General features: G+C 44.7%; 2 protein-coding genes across 2 annotated transcripts; one reads left to right on the top strand and one right to left on the bottom strand.

Moving 5' to 3' along the window:
- Positions 1-16,106: 16,106 nt before the first annotated feature.
- Positions 16,107-17,659, top strand: LOC121975945 (aspartyl protease 25-like). The gene has a single exon (XM_042527885.1). It carries the CDS (start codon positions 16,122-16,124, stop codon positions 17,451-17,453), a length of 1,332 nt encoding a protein of 443 aa, XP_042383819.1. The 5' UTR covers positions 16,107-16,121; the 3' UTR covers positions 17,454-17,659.
- A 95-nt stretch (positions 17,660-17,754) lies between these two features.
- Positions 17,755-19,031, bottom strand: LOC121975946 (E3 ubiquitin-protein ligase ATL6-like). Its single transcript, XM_042527887.1, has one exon. The coding sequence runs from the start codon at positions 19,001-19,003 to the stop codon at positions 17,906-17,908; it is 1,098 nt and encodes a 365-aa protein (XP_042383821.1). The 5' UTR covers positions 19,004-19,031; the 3' UTR covers positions 17,755-17,905.
- Between the last annotated feature and the right edge of the window lie 475 nt (positions 19,032-19,506).

The following is a 19,506-nucleotide window of genomic DNA, read 5'->3' as shown; positions in this document are numbered from 1 at the left end:
TCGGGGAGTTGTGTCCCTAGTGTATGGGCGGGGAGCTGGGCCCCTAGTGTCTGATAAAAAATCGAAGGCCCTAGTCTTTGATCAAGGAACTAGGATCTTACTCTCTTATTAGGGAGCTATAGCAGCTCATATAACCGTAAAAAAGGAGCAGAGCATGAAACGTACCTGATAGGAGAGTCATGCCAACCGGGTAAGGATTTGTCTCGGTCCCTTGAATCCAATACCTGTGGAGTCAGGAAAAAAATATAATGGAAAAACTAACCTGTCGGCCAGCTGAATCTCGATCCGATCCCTCAACTCCCGAATACCGGTGGAGTGAGGGTAGAAGATAATATGTTCGTCGGGATCCTCCGGAACTGTGATAATGGCATAGAACCTCCCGACGTCGTCCATCTTCACATTCCATAATAGGAGGAGAAGATTCCCATAGACGGCGCCAAATTTGATCCTGTCCGGAAGCTGAGTCGGATGAAGGAGGGTCGCGAGGTCGTTGGTGTTGACGGAAGATCGTTGCGAAGCCGGGTCGATCTGGCACCCACCGGAAAAGCTTACACGAGCGGATGACAGGGGGTGGTGACGAAGCAAAGGTTTTGCGCACACTTCGACGAGTCTATGAGTCGTTAGAGACCAGAAACCAGGGAAAAAGTCCCCAGGTCAGGCCCTCCGACGCTCAAGTCAGGTACTTTTTCCCCAGAAAACACAGAGAAAGGACGAAAGTAGAAGACGAGTATGAAATGACGAGTGAGCGTACCTGCATAAGGACGAAGCCTTCCTTTTTATACTGCTGTGGACGCTTCTGGAGTCTGGCGAGTGTCAGGGAATGTCGGGTGTCAGACTTTGTCTAGCGGTGATTGACACATGTCATCCTCCTATAGGTCTGGGGAGGAATCGACTAGCAGTGAACGCTAGACCATTAGAATATTCTCTGACAGACAGTGATTATTCCCTGACAGTTTGTTACGATTCCCTGGCTTGCTTGTCGTGTAGTGTATACCTGCCCTGATCTGTTAACCCTAGCCTGGGTCCATGTATCTGCAGGCCTCGACCTGCGGGTATGCTGTTCTGTGAACTCCCGGCCTGCCTTACTTTGTAAGTCACGAGCTGTAAGCCTTAGTCTGGTTCCGCCTATCCTGTATCCCGATCTGTACGCCTTAGCTTCTGCTCATCCTGAGTCCAGATCTGTGTGCCTTAATCTGATCATGTCTACCTCGCGCTGTACGCCTTAGTCTATGTTTCCCGACCTGTCCATAATGATTCGTATAACTCGATCCCGACCTGTACGTCTCGATCCATCTATCCTGAGACGTAAAGCTATAAGTCTTGACATGTATCCTTGGCTAGCACATCCCGACCTGTACGCTTCGTTGATCCATGTATCCTGAGCCATAAGGCTATAAATCCTGACCTGTTTCCTTGGCTGACACATCCCGACCTGTACACTTCTGTCCATGTGTCTGGAGCCATGAGGCTATAAGTCCTGACCTATATCCTTGGCTGGCAGATCCCAACCTGTACGCTTCTGTCCATGTGTCCGGAGCCATAAGACTATAAGTCCTGACCTGTATCCTTGGCTGGCACATCCCGACCTGTATGCTTCTATCCATGTGTCCGGAGCCATGAGACTATAAGTCTTTACTTGTATCCTTGGCTGACACATCCCGACCTATACGCTTCGTCGATCCATGTATCCTAAGCCACAAGGCTATAAGTCCTGACCTGTATCCTTGGCTGGCACATCCCGATCTGTACACTTCTGTCCATGTGTCCGGAGCCATGAGGCTATAAGTCCTGACCTGTATCCTTGGCTGGCACATCCCAACTTGTACGCTTCTGTCCATGTGTCAGGAGCCATGAGGCTATAAGTCCTGACCTGCTGTATCCTTGGCTGGCACATCCCGACCTGTATGCTTCTGTCCATGTGTCCGGAGCCATGAGGCTATAAGTCCTGACCTGTATCTTTGGCTGACACATCCCGACCTATATGCTTCTGTCCATGTGTCCGGAGCCATGAGGCTATAAGTCCTGACCTGTATCCTTGGCTGGCACATCTCGACCTGTACGCTCCGTCGATTCATGTATTCTGAGCCATAAGGCTATAAGTCCTGACCTGTATCATTGGCTGGCACATCCCACCCTGTACGCTTCTGTCCATGTGTCCGGAGCCATGAGGCTATAAGTCCTGACCTGTATCTTGTATCTCAGCCTCCGCGTTCCCACTTGACACGTAGGCCTAGCCTCGGACCCCTACTTGCGTTTGACCCAACCCCTCCTGTAACCGGGCCCTTTGATCTATATGTAGACTGGATGCTTGACCTCCACGTGGGTCAGACTTTCGACCACCACTTAGGCTTAACTTCTGACCGCCACACAAGCTTGACTTCTGACCGCCACGAGAGCTTCACTTTTGACCATACCGCGGTCTTGACTTCCAACCACGTCCTCTCTCTGACCCCACGATCATGCACCGTATTAATTACTTTAGTTATAAGATTCAAAATGAGTTGATTTTTATATTAGGTTTTAAAATAAGAAGTACTATAATTGAAAAAAATAAAAGAGATAAAATATTTTCCAGTGATACTTAATTGTACTTCAGATGCAAGTCACCATGAGCAAATAACTTTGATAATTTGATGTGTGGATGTGTTAGTTTGTACATACATTTGGGTTAGGACTTTTTAATGAATTACATTCTGTTTGAAAAACCATTGGATTTGATATTGATAATGTGAGAGGGCAAGGTTATGATAATGGTTCTAATATGAAAGATAAAAATCAAGGTGTACAAAAGAGATTTCTTATAAAATAAATCCAAGAGCATTTTATATGTCATGTGCTTGCCATTTTCTTAATTTAACAATTTGTGATATGACAAATTCTTATATTAAGGCTGTGTCATTTTTTAGAATTGTACAGCGTATGTATACTTTATTTGCTAGTACAAGATCATGTTCATTAATTAACTCTAAAGTCAGTGTCGACAACAAGATGGGAAAGTCATGTTAATAGTATCACAGCCATAATAACTCATCTAAACGAGATAAGAGAAGCTTTATTTGAATTATCAAAAGTTAGGGAAGATGCTAAGACTAGGAGTGAGGCTAAATCTTTAGCAGCACATGAACTTGAAAGTTTTAAATTTTTGTTGGGCATGACTATATGACATAACATTTTGAAAAAAAAATTGAATTGATTAACAAAAAGATGTAATATAAAGATATACAAATTGACACGGCAATAAAGATTTTGAGATGATTGATTTCTTATTTTGAAAGATATAAGGAGGAAGGTTTCCAATCTGCTATGACATTAGAGAAAGAGATTGCATCTAAAATGGAAAATTGATCCTATTTTTCCTCAAAAACGTACAATTCGTAGAAAGAAACAATTTGATGAAAGTTGTTATGAAGAGATTTCACAATTTGCTAAGAAATCTATTAGGACTAATTATTTTTTTGTTGTCGTTGATATTGCTATTTCATCTTTAAAAAATAGATTTGAACAATTAAAAATCTTTGAAAACATTTTTGGTTTTCTATTCAATCCTAAAAAGTTACTTTCAATGAATGATAATAGATTGTATGAGTGTTGTGATAATCTTCAAGTTGCTCTAAAATATAATGACAAGTCTGATATTGATGTTGATAATTTATTTTATAAATTGTAAGTGCTACAAATGTGTTTACCAATAGAAACAAAGTCAGCTTTTGAAGTTCTTGAGTTCGTAAAAGTGTTATATTGTTTTCTTAAAATCTCCATTGCTTATAGAGTTTTGTTAACTATATCAGTTATTGTAACATCAGTAGATTTTTTTTCTAAACTAAAATTGATAAAATAGCACTTGACTATATTTCAAGAAAGATTAAATGACTTGGCAATTTTATGCATTAAAAATGAGGTGTTAGAAAAATTTGATTTGGAAGACATTATTGATGATTTTGTTTCTCAAAATGTTAGAAGATCTAGATTTTTTCAATGAATATTTGATACTTATTTTTTTTGTATTTGTAGATACTGTACTTTTTAGAGAAGCATGGGAAATATAATTTATATGGTGCTACATTTTTTGGAGAATCTTGAGAAATATATTTTGAATGTAGTTTATCATATTTTAAATAAAATATATTATTTTTATGTTTTTTTTATTAAACTCTATTGAAATTGTATGTTAGTAAATTTTTTTTATAGGGTCTCTTTTTCTCTTTTCGCCAAGGGCTCACAAAAGTCAGGGTTAGCCTTGCCCAACAGTAAGTCAACTTTTCAGATACCGAATATCACAAAGATCTTAGCGAGATGATTGGAAAGCCTTAGAAAAAGTGTTAGAAGAGGGCAAGATAAATCCCTCCGATGCTTAAGTCAAATCTCACATAAAACGGTGGAAGAAAATTAAACAATAGATGAGTCAACAGTAAAAGAATAATATATATGATCCTGTTTGAAAGTGAAGAAGACGGTGAGCCGGTGGGGTTGACTTCGTCATTGACTGTGGGAAGACTAAGACCTTGCCGACGTGAATAGACCTGCGCACGCCACACACAGAGCAAACGAGAACGTTAGAGTGAGAACTAGGGAGGGATCCCTGACATAGGTACTCCGTCACTCAAATTAGAATAGTACCTAAGTGAAAAATGAAGAAGATGAACAGTATAACAATAATATTGATGCGTGTGTGTGGGTGTAGCCTTGCGTACCTGGCCAACGGAGATGACCACCTGTGTATGCCACTTTTAATAACCTTCGTAATAATGAGGCGGCAGAGAATGCCTAGTGTCAGAGTATCTCGGGTGCAGGAGTAAGTACAATAGCTCTCCTCCAAGCGGAGGAAGGTTCCGCTGTAGGTACATATCATAATAGTGGAATATTCTTTGACAAGTTATTGTGATTCTCTGACAATGTTGTCTCCTAAAGGAAATCAACCGACTCTGGGGCTAGGCGGATGTAGGTTGGGAGTCACGCCTAAGAAAGATGAGGAACTAAGTCTGGTTGCTCGACCAGCTTTGGGATTGGGCGGATATATATTAGGAGTCAAGCCTAGGAGAAGTGAGAAATTGAGTCTGGATGCCTAATTACCTTTGGGGCCGAGCGATTATATGTTGGGAGTCACGCCTAAGAGAAGGGAGGAATTGAGTATGAATGTCTGATTAACTCTGGGGTCGGACGACTATATGTTGGGAGTCTTGTCCATAAGAAGTGGAGAGCTAAGCCGTGTATGTCTGGCTGGCTCTAGGGTCGCCCGGGTTTTTGTTGGCAGCCTTGCCCATGAGACCTCCACTTCATCTTGACTTTAACTTCCACATCATCTTGACCGTTGACTACTAAATCATCTTAATCGTTGCCCCCACATTACCTCTGGAGTCACTCACAATGTACCACATCACAAGTCTTCCCTTTAAGTCTAGTCGAATGAGACGCAAGTTCGATTGACTAGACAACCTATCACAAAGGCTGAAATCACTCCTGAGTAGAGTCAAATCGTTGGGAACACCATATAATGTCGAGCAAGTAATTGTGACGATGTTGAGCGAGTGGAGAAATGAGAGTAGTGCCGAATGAACGATGATTTGCATGTGGTGTCGAGTGAAAGACAACTTCAAGTAGTAGTCGGATGGGAGCCATGCCCAAACGAATGAGTGTTGGGAATCATGCCCAAGTAAATTAGTGTTGGGAGCCATGCCCATTTGAATAAGTTGTAGTTGTGGTGAGATTCAGAAGCAGCCGACCAGATGATCGTTGGTCGTGAGAGTCATGCTCGCTTATAACTAGTAGTTGGGGCAAGAGTCTAGGACATAGGCATGAGGATAAGCTCGCTTATAACTTACAGCAGAGATAAAGTCTGGGGCATAGGCTCGAGGGTAGACTCGCTTATCACTTGGCTGAGTAGCTCGAGAGTATAGAACATAGGCACGAGAGTAGACTCACTTATAACTTAATTGAGCGACACAAGAGTCTGGAACAAGCGCGAGAGCTTACTCGCTTAAACTTGACTGAGCGGCATGAGAGTCTAAGACAGGCGCAAGAGTATGCTTGCTTATAACTTGGTCAGGCGACTTGAGAGTCTGGGACAAGCGCTAGAGTAGACTCGCTTATAACTCAACCGAGCGGCATGAGAGTCTGGGACAAGCACGAGAGCAGACTCGCTTCTAACTTGGCCAGGCGGCTCGAGAGTCTGGAACATAGGCATGAGAGAAGACTCATTTATAACTCGGCTGAATGGCACCAGAGTTTGGGACATACGTAAGAGCAAACTCGCTTATAACTCGGTAAAGAGACACGAGAGTCTGGGGTATATGTGCTAGGATAGGCTTGCTTATAACTCGATCCGACAGCTCGAGAGTCTGGGATAGGTACGAGGGTAGACTTACTTATAACTCGGGCGAGTGACATGAGAGTAAGAGACATAGGTAGGAGGGTAAGCTATCTTATTACTTGGTCAAGCAACTCAAGAGTCTGGACAGGGTGAGAGCAAACTCGCTTATAACTCGATTAGGCAACACAAGAATCGGGAACAAACATGAGAGCATACTTGCTTATAACTCGGCCAAGCAACTCGAGAGTCTAGGATTTATTCTTGGAGTTTGGGTGTATAACCCAAATTCCTTAAAGCTTGGGGGAAAGTGTATGACCAAAATACCTTGGAGTTTGGAGGCATGGTGTATGAATCGAATGCCTTGGAGCTTGGAGGCATGGTGTGTGACTCAAATGCCTTGGAGATGAGATGCACGGTGTATGATTCGAATGCCTTGGAGATGGGAGACACGGTGTATGACCCGAATGCCTTGGAGCTTGGAGGTACAATGTATGACCAGAATGCCTTGAAGCTTCGAGTCATGATGTGTGACTTGAATGCCTTGGAAATAGGAGGCACAGTGTATAACCCGAATGCCCTGGAACTTGGAGGTACTGTGTATGACCCGAATGTTGGAGCAATCTAGTGTGCCCCTAGGTTTTGATGTTTGGGCAAATGTTTAAGTTAGATTTATTATTGTATTTGATATGCATTGTGAGTGTGCAGGATACATGTACAACAAGGAAAGTCCAAGTGTGATATTGGCAAATGAGGAAAGTTCAAAGGTGAGTCTTGACAACGTAAGTCCAAGTGTGACTTGGCAATAGATGAAGTCCCAGAGGCACGACCTTTTGGAAAAGGAAGACCCGATAATAATGACAAAACTGATGGAAGCTCAGAAGGCAAAGTGTGAAGGATGGGGAGACATCTGAGGGATACAAGGCTGATGAAGGAAGCTATTATGTGGGCAAGGACGACTGTATGAGAGACTGCACTCATGGTAAAATTCCAGTGTTACTGTAGCATTACTGTAGCAGTAGACTGGTGTTTTCATCAGTCGACTGGTAGCCGACCGTTGGCTTGTAACGGTCGAATTTCACTTAAGATCAGTCGATTGGTGGCAGGAAACACAGCTAGGTGTCCCCCCTCCCCCCCGAGCTCTATTAAAGAGAGTTCGGGGCGCTTGGCCATGGTTGACGAAAATGGAGGTAGTTAACCCCTATTATAGTCTCCAAGGTCTTCTTGAGTGATCAAGAGCTTGTGTGAGTTTGTAGGGAGGTTTCTCCACCCATAAGGAGCTACTCGAGATAGCCGGAGGTTTTTCGGGAAGTCATCCACCGACAAATCGGGATCGCCCACCTTACGGATAACCATGGAGTAAGAGCTTCATCTCCGAATCACGTTAAATAACGTCTTAGGTTTAATTTCTTTTATTAGTGTTTGTCTTGTATTTCCACTGTGCACACTAACCATTATACGAAGCGACATTTTGGGTGAAACATTATTCACCCCCCCTCTAGCGGACGTCATGGTGGAGATGCCGGTCAAAGCTACTAATTGGACGGTTGATTAAAACTTATCCTGAATGAAGATGCTGAAAGGATTTGCCGAATGAAATAACCTCAATTTAAAATTCTTGCCTCTAGGGCTATTTAGGAGCTTATGATCGGATTGAAACTTTGGTCCTTGAGAATTTCTGGTTGGATGCTCATTTTGAATTTTGTCGATCAGACTCTTTGTGAAGATGTCGACCAGATGTTTGGTTTGAGTATCAGTTAGGCTTTTCCCACTATGTTCTTAAAGGAGATCCTCGAGAGGGGAGCAAGGATGATCCTTTATTTGTTTCTCTTGACTCCACTAGTTGACGAAGCCTCTTGGCATACTGATGGCACTCACTATATCATGATGATGAGATTGATGGCAATTGCAAAAACGTCAGTGCTTTTTAGGAAGCGACCGATCTTGCACTATAGTCACTTTTGGGACCTCTTCCACCTTATGCGCTACTATCTCCTCCCTTCTTGGCTAAACTTAGCGGCTCATATGCTAACCTACACTTTGTGAGGGTGGAGGGAGAGCCTTGCGTTCTGTTTGAGTGATTACAGGAGTTGATGTATTATTTTCTTTTCTGGCAGATTGAGCCTCCTCCATATTGATATATTTAGTCACTCTTCCTTTGGGAGCTTCTTGATCAAATAATGGAAGAAATCTCCATCAGTGAGCCATTGGGAGAAGACACTTATCAAAATTTCCGGGATGACCGAGAGGATATCCATGGTCACTTGGTCAAATCTTTAATGTACGCTCTCAGTGTCTTCTTGGGTCTCTGTTTGAGGGAAAAAAGGCTCAATGTAGTCTCTTGGTAACGGCTACTAACGAAGTGGTGGAGGAATGCCTTGTGGAAATAGTAAATGGACCTGACTCTGAGCTGGTTAAACCATCTCTGTGCTGAGCCAGAGAGGGTGGTAAGAAACACTTAGCACTTAACTCCATCTATGTATTTATAGAGGATGGCTATGTTCTCGAATTTGAATAGATGATCCTCTTGGTCCGTCGTTCCTCCATATTTGTCAATCGCTAAGGGTTGGAACTAGTTTGACAATTTGTCATCCAATATCTCATGGGAGAACGACATGTTGGGGCCTTTAACATCAGCTAGAGGGTGGGTGAATAGTCGATCACCCACTTCGGTCACTTTCCTATACTCGTTAGCGTAGCAGAAATCCAAACAATAATATATACGAAAGCTAACCTATAAATATGAAAGCCAATAAAAAAACAAGCAAACCCTAACATGTTCGTTTAACGTGGTTCGGAGATTAGAGTTCCTACTTCACGGATGTCCGTAAGGTGGACGATCCCAATCCGTTAGTGATGATTCTCCGGAAAGCTCCGGCTAGCTTAAGCTCCTTGTCGGTGGAGAAATCTCACCACAAACACTTGAACACACACTCTTGATCATCAAGAGAGCTTTGGAGAATCTAATAGGCTTTAACCAAATTTATTGTCGTCACCAAGGTTGCTTGGGAAAATCAACAAGCTAATTTTACCGTTATCAGTAAATTGGTGTTGACTAATGACACTCCACAGAATCCATAATTTTACCAACGACTCTTTACTAGTTGACTGCTACAGTGTATCAGTCGACTGACTATAGTACCAATCAACTGTCTACTGTACCAATAGACTAATTTTCACATTCGTTGGATATAGAAATATTCTATACCTTGCCCCAATCGATTGGTAAAACCCTAAACCTAGGATTTTACCCCGAGTACAATCTCTCATGCATTTGTCCTAGCCCACACAACCTCGACCTTGCCTTCTACCCATCTTCTATCAGCCTTGCGTCCCTCGGATACTTCCCCATCCTTCACGTCTTACCTTCAAGATGCTTCCTTCGGCCTTGTCCTTATTGTCGAGTCTTCTTATGACCTTGCCTTCTATCCTCCTTCATCAGCTTTGTGTCCCTCGGATGCTTCCTCATCCTTCAGAACTTACCTTTAAGAGCTTCCTTTGACCTTGGTCTTTATCTTTGCCAAGCCACACTTGGACTTTGCATTTGCCAAGATCCCACTTAGACTTTCTTTATTATACCTGCATACTGTATACTCACATGTGCATATTAAATACAACAATAAACCTAACTTAAACCTTTGCCCAAACATCAAAACTTAGAGTCACACGGATTACTCCAATAATATCTCTTTTTTAATATTTGGCAACCCGTTTAAGTTAGGGAAACATATAATGCAATAAACATGTAAACAAAATATGCAATCATTTATGCATAAGCAATAGAACCCAAACCTAGGCTCCCCTTCACCTAAGCTTCCCCTTGAGCTATGATTTCCCACAAAGATATTTAGGTTTCCTACTTAAACCTAAATTTTTCTCCCTTTGCCACATATAAAAAAGAACTCTAACAATATTCCAATTATTAGTCTCTTATACCTCTATGACCATAATCAACATGTATTAATCTTTCATAAGATTACATACATATATATCCCTCATTTGGTCATTTTCTATGGCTGAAAACCAATGTTAAACTGTATCAGTCAACTGCCCTAGATCCCAGTCGACTACCCTCATCAAATCAAATCCACAGAATCATTTTGTGTTTGATGAACAGTGTTACCAGTCGACTGGTAATTGTATTAGTCAATTAATACACTATTTTAGCTCAAACTGTATTTTTAAACTCAATTTTAGAAATGTTTCAGAAATTCCACAAAGCTCTAAAATTTTTTAAATTTTATAAGGAGGTCAGTTTTACCATTGTCTACTTGGAAAAAATATATTCAAAAATATATCTATCATAGATCCCAAGATTAACATAAAATTTAAAACTATCTAAATGGTTCAATTGAACCTTGACCTAAACTCCTAGTTTTGACTTTCTCTTGATGTATCTGTTCATACTAAATCATAATGCATCTCTAGCATTAGTTTATATGTCATTTATACATCTAAAACTAGTTATCATGCAATATGAATCCCATTTCATATTTTCATTCATGAATCACATTCGAAATGTGTCAACCAACTAGATTAGAGACTCAAGTCCATTTTTAACCCCTTTGGCACATTTCATGACTCATCTAGAATCCTAAGTAAGGTTCACTTGAAATCTATTGACCATGAGTATCAATTTGACTCTTTAAGCTCCCCCTAGAGCTCCTAACCTTAGTCACCTCCATAGGTGACACATCCACTATAGCTAGGTCACTTCGGTGCACCTCGGGTGACACTTGGCTTACAAACATGACCTTCTTAACCTTAGACACATTGTCCTTGACTAATTTTTTCTTATCCTTAAATGACTTTTCCTTGTCATTTCTTGACCTCCACTTACTATAATCATATGTTACCCTAGCATGACTTTTCTCTAGCCTTGGAGGATTTTCCATTATCATTTGTACTTGCAATATTTGCATGTGACCTTCTTTTGGCCTTAGAGGACTCTACTATGGCATACGGGCCAAAGTGCTCCATGGCTAACTTCCCTTTGCCCTTGTTTGATAAAGACCGATATCCCAAACTGGATCTATTACCATTGGATCTTTGACTACCCAACATCTTATCAAATCCTTTAGATCTATTAATCAATCTACCTAAGACTTTTTCTACCGTATCAAACTTCTCCCTTAAAGCTTGATTTTCTAATTCTAGGGGTTTTAATCCTAGAGTCCACTTGTCCACCATGGACATTCCTAGATCTACCCTCCTTTTTAGACATATGCCTTCTCTTCTTGGAATTAATGCCTTGGTTTTCAACTACTTTCCTCTCCTTAAGTAAAGTAGATTGTTTTTGGTTTGGTTTAACCTTAACATTCAATTTTCTAGGGTTATCAACTATGTTAACCCTATTTCTATGGTTATACCTAAATTCTTAATTATGCATGGATAAATAATTTACATTATTTCTAATATGTATGGAGGAATTTAAATTTGAATTAAACTTCAAATTAGGGTTTACCTCTCCTTTACCTTTGGAGCTCCCCCTTGAGTTGAGTCTACATTCTCCTCCACTTCTTCAATTGATCCATCTTCTTGAGCTCTCCCTTACTTGGACATTTTGTCTGGTAGTGTCCTTATTCACCACACTTGAAGCATCTAATATACTTCTTCTCCTTTGCACTATCCCTACAACGCATATTAGTTTTTAAATTACTTGACTGGGTTTTAGGTTTACCTTCATTATCTTCTTGAACAAAGGACACTAGCTCTTGTAGTATCTTATTTTTCCACACTCGAAGCACTTGATGTGTTTCTTTCCGCTCTTTCCGGTAGATGAGGTTGAGGTTTGAACTTCCAAGGCTTCTTCTTCACTCGTCTTAAACTCTTCTTCCTCACTTGAAGATGTGGATGGTTCCATTTCTTTCTCCTCTTCGGATTTTGAGCTCGTCTGTACATTCAATTGGTCCTCCTCCTTCTCTTAGACCAATGAATCCTTCTCCTTAGGCTCCTCTACTTCTTGTGCTTGTATAGGATTTTCATGAAGAGCACTCACTTTACTCCATAGGTCATGAGCACACTTGTACTCTCCTACACGCAACACAATATTAGAAGGTACTAAATTCAATACAATTCAAGTTACCTCCTTATCCATCTCTGATTGTTGTTTTTGCTCTACGGTCTAATACCAAGGTCAGAGACACTTCCCTTTCTTGTCCATTGGAACTTTGAAAGGAACTTTCAACGCGGTTGAATGGTCCCAATCTATTTGGAACCAAGTCTCTAAATGCTTCCTCCAATACTCGAAGTCTTCTCGATTATATGGAGGTGGGATCCAAATATCCCTTCCTAATGGTCCTTGGGACTTCATCTTCTTTATCTAACACTTGCTCCTCCCGGCGATTAGTCCAATGAAGAGCGACTCCGCTTTGATACCAATTGTTAGGACCTTTGACATCAGCAAGAGAGGGTGAATAGTTGATCATCCACTTTGGTCGCTTTCTTATACTAGTTAACACAGCATAAATACAAATAACAAGTATATACAAAAGCTAACCTATAAATACGAAAGACAATATAGAAAAAAACAAGCAAACCCTAACATATTTGTTTAACATAGTTCGGAGATTAGGGCTCCTACTCCACGACTGTCCATAAGGTGAACGATCACAATCTGTTGGTGAATGATTCTCCGTAAAACTTCGGCTAACTCAAGCTCCTTGTCGGTGAAGAAACCTCGCCACAGACACTTGAACACACACTCTTGATCACCAAGAGAGCTTTGGAGGCTCTAATAGGCTTTAATCAAGTCTATTGTCATCACCAAGGCTAGCCACCCCAAGCTTCATTATATAGAGCTTGGGGAAATCAACAAGCTGATTTTACCATTACTAGTCGATTGGTGCTAGCCAATGACACAACATAGAATCTATGATTATGCCAACGACTCTTTATCAGTCGATTACTACAGTGTATCAGTCAAGTGACTAGAGTGTATCAGTCAATTGACTATGGTATTAATCAACTAGCTACAGTACCAGTATACTGATTTTCACAACCTGGGGTACATAAACATTCTGTGCTCTGTCCCAATCGACTGGTCTTGATGCTAGTCAACTGGTAAAACCCTAAATCTAGGGTTTTATCCCCGAGTATAATCTCTCATGCACTCATTATCACCCACACAACCTTGACCTTGCCTTCTAGACATCTTCCATCAGCTTTACGTCCCTCAGATACTTCCCCATCCTTCACGTCTTGCCTTCAAGATGCTTCCTTCGGCCTTATGCTTATTGTTGGGTCTTCTCATGACCTTGCCTTCTAGCCTCCTCCATCAGCTTTGCGTCCCTCGGGTGTTTCCCCATCCTTCATGACTTGCTTCAAGAGTTTCCTTCGACCTCGGTCTTCATCTTTGCCAAGCCACACTTGGATTTTACATTTGCTAAGATCCCACTTGGACTTTTCTTGTTGTACCTGTATCCTGTATACTCATAAGAATATATCAAATATAATAATAAACCTAACTTAAACCTTTGCCCAAACATCAAAACCTAAGGTCACATTGATTGCTCCAACACAACACACTGACTTGCTTAGGAGAGCTACTATCCATTGGAGCTTTCCCCCTTTGAATGTCCTAAACGGGTATATTTTTAGAAGATGATCCTTGGGGCCTCTCATCTCGGCCTGCACCCTCAAAGGGCTTGTGGAATAGGGCTCGGTGATATGCGAGTGGAGATGGGGGCATGGGCGGCAAGCTAATTGGCTGTACGGGCGCTTGCATGAAGCAGGTTGGAGGAGGAGGAGTCGGTGGAAATCCAATCGGTCCTTTCACTCGGGGCCCCCCGCTCGGTGCTAGAGCTTGTTACATATTAAGCCGGATTTGTGGTACCAATCTCTGCGCTCAGGCAAATATGAGCAATTCTAAGTCTTCTTAGGATAAAACGATCATTGTGAACCGTCCAGCTTCATACATCTTCTTGTTTCAGATTCAGACGAAGATTTTCACAAATTGCGCCAAATTTGATCATGTCTGAAAGTGAAGAAGATAGTGAGTTGGCAGGGGCGACTTCGTCGTTGATTACGGGAAGATTAAGACCTTGCCAACACAGACAGACTTGCGCACACCACATAGAGAGCAAACAGGCATGTTAGAGCGAGAACCAGGGAGAGGTCCCTGGTGCAAACACTCCTACGCTCAAGTCGGAATAGTAGCCAAGCGAAAAATATAGAAGATGAATAGTAGAATAGTAATGTTGATGCGTGTATGCGTGTGTAACCTCGCGTACCTAGCCAACGGAGAGTACCCCTTTTTATACCACCTCTAACAATCTCCATAATAATGAGACGACAAATAATATATGGTGTCGAAGCATGTCGGGTGTTAGAGTATGTACAGTAGTTCTCCTCCAAGTGGAGGAAGGTTCCACTGTGGGTACATGTTAGAGTAGTGGAATATTTTCTGATATGTTGTGATTCTCTGACAATATTATCTCCTAGAGGAGATTCGATCATCTCTGGGCCGAACGAACGTAAGCTGGAGTTGCACCCAGGAAAGATGAGGAATTGAGTTTGGATGCTTGACTAGCTTTGGGGTCGGATGGATACATGCTGAGAATTGCGTCTAGAAGAAGTGAGAAACTGAGTCTGGATGCCCGACCGACCCTGAGACTAGGTGGCTATATGCTGGAAGTTGCGTTCAAGAGAAGTAAGGAATTGAGTCTGGATGTCCGATCGGCCCTGAGGTTGAACTGCTAGATGCTGAAAGTCTTGTCCATAAAAAGTGGGAAGCTGAGTCTTATATGTTTAGCTGATTCTAGAGACATCCGAATTTATACTAGAAGTTTTAGCTATAAAATTATTTTATTTTGACTTTTATTATCACATCATCTTAATCGTTAATGACCAAATCAATCTTAAAAATCGCTTGCGACGCGGTCACCCATTACATTTAAATAGGCAGTGAAAAGGAAGAGGCCTAATTTTGAAAAGACGCACCTCTTTTCTCTCCCTCTTAGTGATGGGCTTCAGTTACCGCGCGCTGTTGAATCAGAGTACGAGGCAGACAAAACTCGAATGCGATTGACTCGAATTTGACTTGACTTGATCTTGATCATTGACTTGGACTAACAGCCGACCAAGGTCTAAGTTCACCACGTGGTCTCTGCCGTCTCCGTCATCACTGGTCATGGAGTAAATTAACTTCCGTGTTCGTAAAAAGGACTGTGAAACTGAAGCCTTTCATATTGGTGTAAAACGTACGTACAACTCAGTGATTCCCAGTGTAGTAGACTATGACCTAGCAGGAAAAGAGAAAAATCCAATCCTTTTCAGAGCCAAACACTCGCAGCAGATTTGCATGTTCTATCTTGTTGACGAAACGCCCAGACAATTTTGGTTGCTTCTCCAGGAACAGGAGTCCCGTGACTCCCCCTTGACTGTCTCGACTCGATCGTGCCTCTCAAAGAAGATGGAATATATCATCCGGAAAGCAGATCTGCTTAATTTTAAATGCAGACAAAAAAAGCTTAATTTTAATTGCTGAAGAAAGGGACATGCTGTTTTCTTCTCTCTTTTTGTTTTTTTGTTTTTTTTTTTGCATGGATCTACGGACTTCGTAAATGTCTTTCTGTTCTGTCACATGCACATGAAGATAATGTTAGGCTCGTGATCTGAAACAGAGCTGCATCGAAGAGGACGAGAAACAGTGATGGATTGGATTGGAGGACAGATCGGATATTGGGGAGAATTTAACTCTTCTGGCCAACTTTAAATTTTTTTACTGCTATGAACTTTTGAAATGTAAGGATTGGTTTTTGGAGGGCGTTTATGCATTTTTGGCTACGCACGTCTCTGCATGCTTATAAAAGCAGCGATGAGGTACCTTATGGCGGTAGTTGTACACGTCGCGAGCTCAGTCGCCATGGCCATGCCTTACTCCCGGCTCCTTCCTCTCCTCCTTTTCCTCCTCCACCTCTCCGTCGCCTCCCACGCTGCAGATTTACGCCTCTTTCACTCCGCCGACCGCCACTCCCCTTCGCCGCTCGATTCCGCGCTCGCTCTCGCCCGCGCCGCCGACGCCTCCCGCCTCGCCTTCCTCTCCTCCAAGCGAACCTCCGTCCCCATCGCCTCCGGTCAACAAGCCCTCCAGTCCTCCGCCTACGTCCTCCGGGCCAAGCTCGGCTCCCCTCCGCAGCAGCTCCTCCTCGCCGTCGACACTGGCGCGGACGTCGCCTGGGCCCCCTGCTCCCCCTGCGCCTCCTGCCCGGCCGCCGCTTCTCAGTTCCTCCCCGCCAACTCCTCCACCTACACTCCGCTCTCCTGCTCCTCCTCCTGGTGCCCCCAATTCAAAGGCCAGTCTTGTGCCGACGCCGCACCCTCCGGACCCTGCGCCTTCACTCAGTCCTACGGCGGCGACTCCTCATTTTCCGCCCTCCTCGTCCAGGACTCGCTCTCCCTCGACTCCGACGTCCTCCCCAATTTCCTCTTCGGATGCGTCAACTCCGTCGACGGCGCCGCTGCCAATCTCCCAAAGCAGGGACTTTTAGGGTTAGGTCGCGGCACCATGTCGCTCCTTTCCCAATCCGGTAACCTTTACCAGGGCGTGTTCTCCTACTGTTTGCCCAGCTTCAAGTCCTACTACTTCTCCGGTTCACTCCGGCTCGGCCCAGTGGGCCAGCCTAAAAACGCCCGGTTCACTCCCCTTCTCAAGAACCCGCACCGGCCGTCCTTGTACTACGTCAACCTGGTCGGGGTCAAGGTGGGCCGCGTCCTGGTGGCCGTGCAGCCCGACTCATTCGCCTTCGACCCGGCCACCGGCGCCGGAACCGTGGTCGACTCGGGCACGGTAATCACGCGGTTCGTGGCGACGGCGTACGCGGCGATCCGCGACGAGTTCCGGCGGCAGGCGAACGCGTCCAGCGGGTACACCTCGCTGGGGGCGTTCGACACCTGCTTCAGCACCGACGAGGTGGCCGTGGCCCCGTCCGTGACGCTGCGGCTGGAGGGGCTCGACCTGACGCTGCCGGTGGAGAATACGCTGATCCACAGCAGCGCGACGCCGCTGGCGTGCCTGGCGATGGCGTCGGCGCCGGCGAACGTGAACTCCGTGGTGAACGTGATCGCCAGTTTGCAGCAGCAGAACCTGAGGGTGGTGGTGGACACCGCCAACGACCGCCTGGGGTTCGCACGGGAGCTCTGCAACTAACTTCGATGGATATGCTTAATTTGGTCGTTACGTGTTTCGGTGGTGGTTCACGGGTTACGTGTCAGCTTTTGTCTGGTTAATTGTTGTGCCACGGGTTGTTCGCCATCCTGTCTGCTGTTTCTACAGTGTTTCGTGTTTCTGATGCACCACGAAATTAGGCGGCTGTATTTTTATATATGAACAAACTAAGAACCAGATTGGCAACATCTTCGAGGACAGGAGACTCCTGACTCCCCCTCTCATCTTATTTCTAGAAGCAATAATATTTTAATGCATAACAAAATCGAATACGATGGCTCCATTGACCAACCCAAGATTTTGACTTTGACTCCAAAATATTATCAATATTACGACTACACGACACGCCAAAGGCAAATACTCGTTATTTACAAACCATTCGGGGTGTTTTAAAAAAAACTCGGGTTGAAAAGAAATGGAAGGCACTATTAACGTTAAACCCGATCCGTCGCGGTGGATGTAGTTGAAGACGGCTCCGCCTCCGCTTTTGCTGATTCGGATTCTGGTACAGTGTCCTGGGCTTTTGCGGGTTTGGACTTTGCTTCGGATTTTGTACTAGTGGATTCGGATTTCTCCCCTAAGCTTCCTAATCTAGGGGAAAGGGGAACTTCGGAAGAAGGGTGGACCCGCTTGCTGGACCCCTCCGCCGGCGACGCTTCCGGCCGCCGCCGAGCCGAGAACGACCGCAGGAGGAATCCCCACCGCCCGCTCCTTGCCCATTCCCGCCTCACGCTTCCTTCCCTGATCATTGGCGGTCGCGTCTCGGCGACACTCGACGCCCTGCGCAGCTCCACCGCCGCCATCGAAAAGATCTCCCTCCTCACGTGCTCCGGCAAGTGCAGTCGGTGCCGGTCCACCTCCTCTCCTTCATGACCCGTCGAGTGCCATCTCCGGTACTCGATCGGATGACTTTGGCCGGCCTCCAAATCCGGCTCCTCCTCCTCCGCGACCGGCCTAGCCGGGGGAGATTCGCCGCCGTCGATCGCTGACACAGAAAGGTTCGCCCGGCAAACCGGGCAGGTGACGTGAGTATCGAGCCAGGTGTCGATGCAGTCGACATGGAATACGTGGAAACATGGATTGAGGAGTCGAAGGGTATCGTCGCCGGCGAACTCGGAAAGGCAGACGGCACACTCAAGCGCGCCGCCCTTCCCCTGCCGGTGAGCCTGCGCCTCCGAGAAGGACATTGTGGGGAAGGAGGCGAGCAGGGCCGGGTCCAGGCCGCGGCGCAAGGCGCTGCCGCTCGCTGCTGAAGCGGCGGCTGCGGCAGAGGAAGGGAGGTAGCCGGAGGATCTGCCACCGCAGCGGCGGAAGTAGATGGAGAAGAATGCAAGGAAGAAGAAGCCGCAGATGAAGGCCATGACGAGGGCGGCCACGATGGGGTTGATGCGGATGTTCATGTTGTAGCCGCCGAAGTTTTCATTGCCAGGAGTGTTGGAGGACGGCTGGGCTGCCGAAAAAGGGATAAGAAGTAGCAGAAGCGGCATGATCCCTTCCAGGCGAAGAGGGCGGCGGTGGCTCGTCGGCGCCATCGGTGGATCGAACGGAGGCAGCAGACAAGGTAACAAGGAGAACAAGAAAACAGAGCTCTTAAAAGAGAAACGTGGTGCTTAATCTTGACGAGGTCAAGATGAGCAAGTGCCGATTCGCTGTGTCTTACCCCGCAGGGAACAGCATCGTGCTCGATGGAAAGTCTGACGCAATAGGCTGTGTCGCCGTGCTAGAGCACGGTTCCACCGCTGGCTGGTCAGGACGAGACAGGGGAAGGGCAGGATCTAGAAAACGGTTGACTTTCGAAAGGAGCGACGTTGACTTTTCGAGGTCGGGGGCGACGAAGAAAATAAGGAAAAGAGGGAATGAAAAATGGGGTTTGGTCAAGAAAGACCGCAACGAGACGGCAATGGCTCCCTTGGGCTTACGGCGATTACGGAGAAGCTAAACGTATTGAATGATGCATGAGCTGGCGTGTGATGTGGACTTTGGGAGCTCGATGGCCAGTTTCGATTTCGAGATCTTTGATTTCTTGCAGAATATA

This window comes from Zingiber officinale, chromosome 4B (genome assembly GCF_018446385.1).
Source record: "Zingiber officinale cultivar Zhangliang chromosome 4B, Zo_v1.1, whole genome shotgun sequence".
Lineage (NCBI taxonomy): Eukaryota > Viridiplantae > Streptophyta > Magnoliopsida > Zingiberales > Zingiberaceae > Zingiber > Zingiber officinale.
This window is presented reverse-complemented; position numbering and strand designations above follow the sequence as displayed.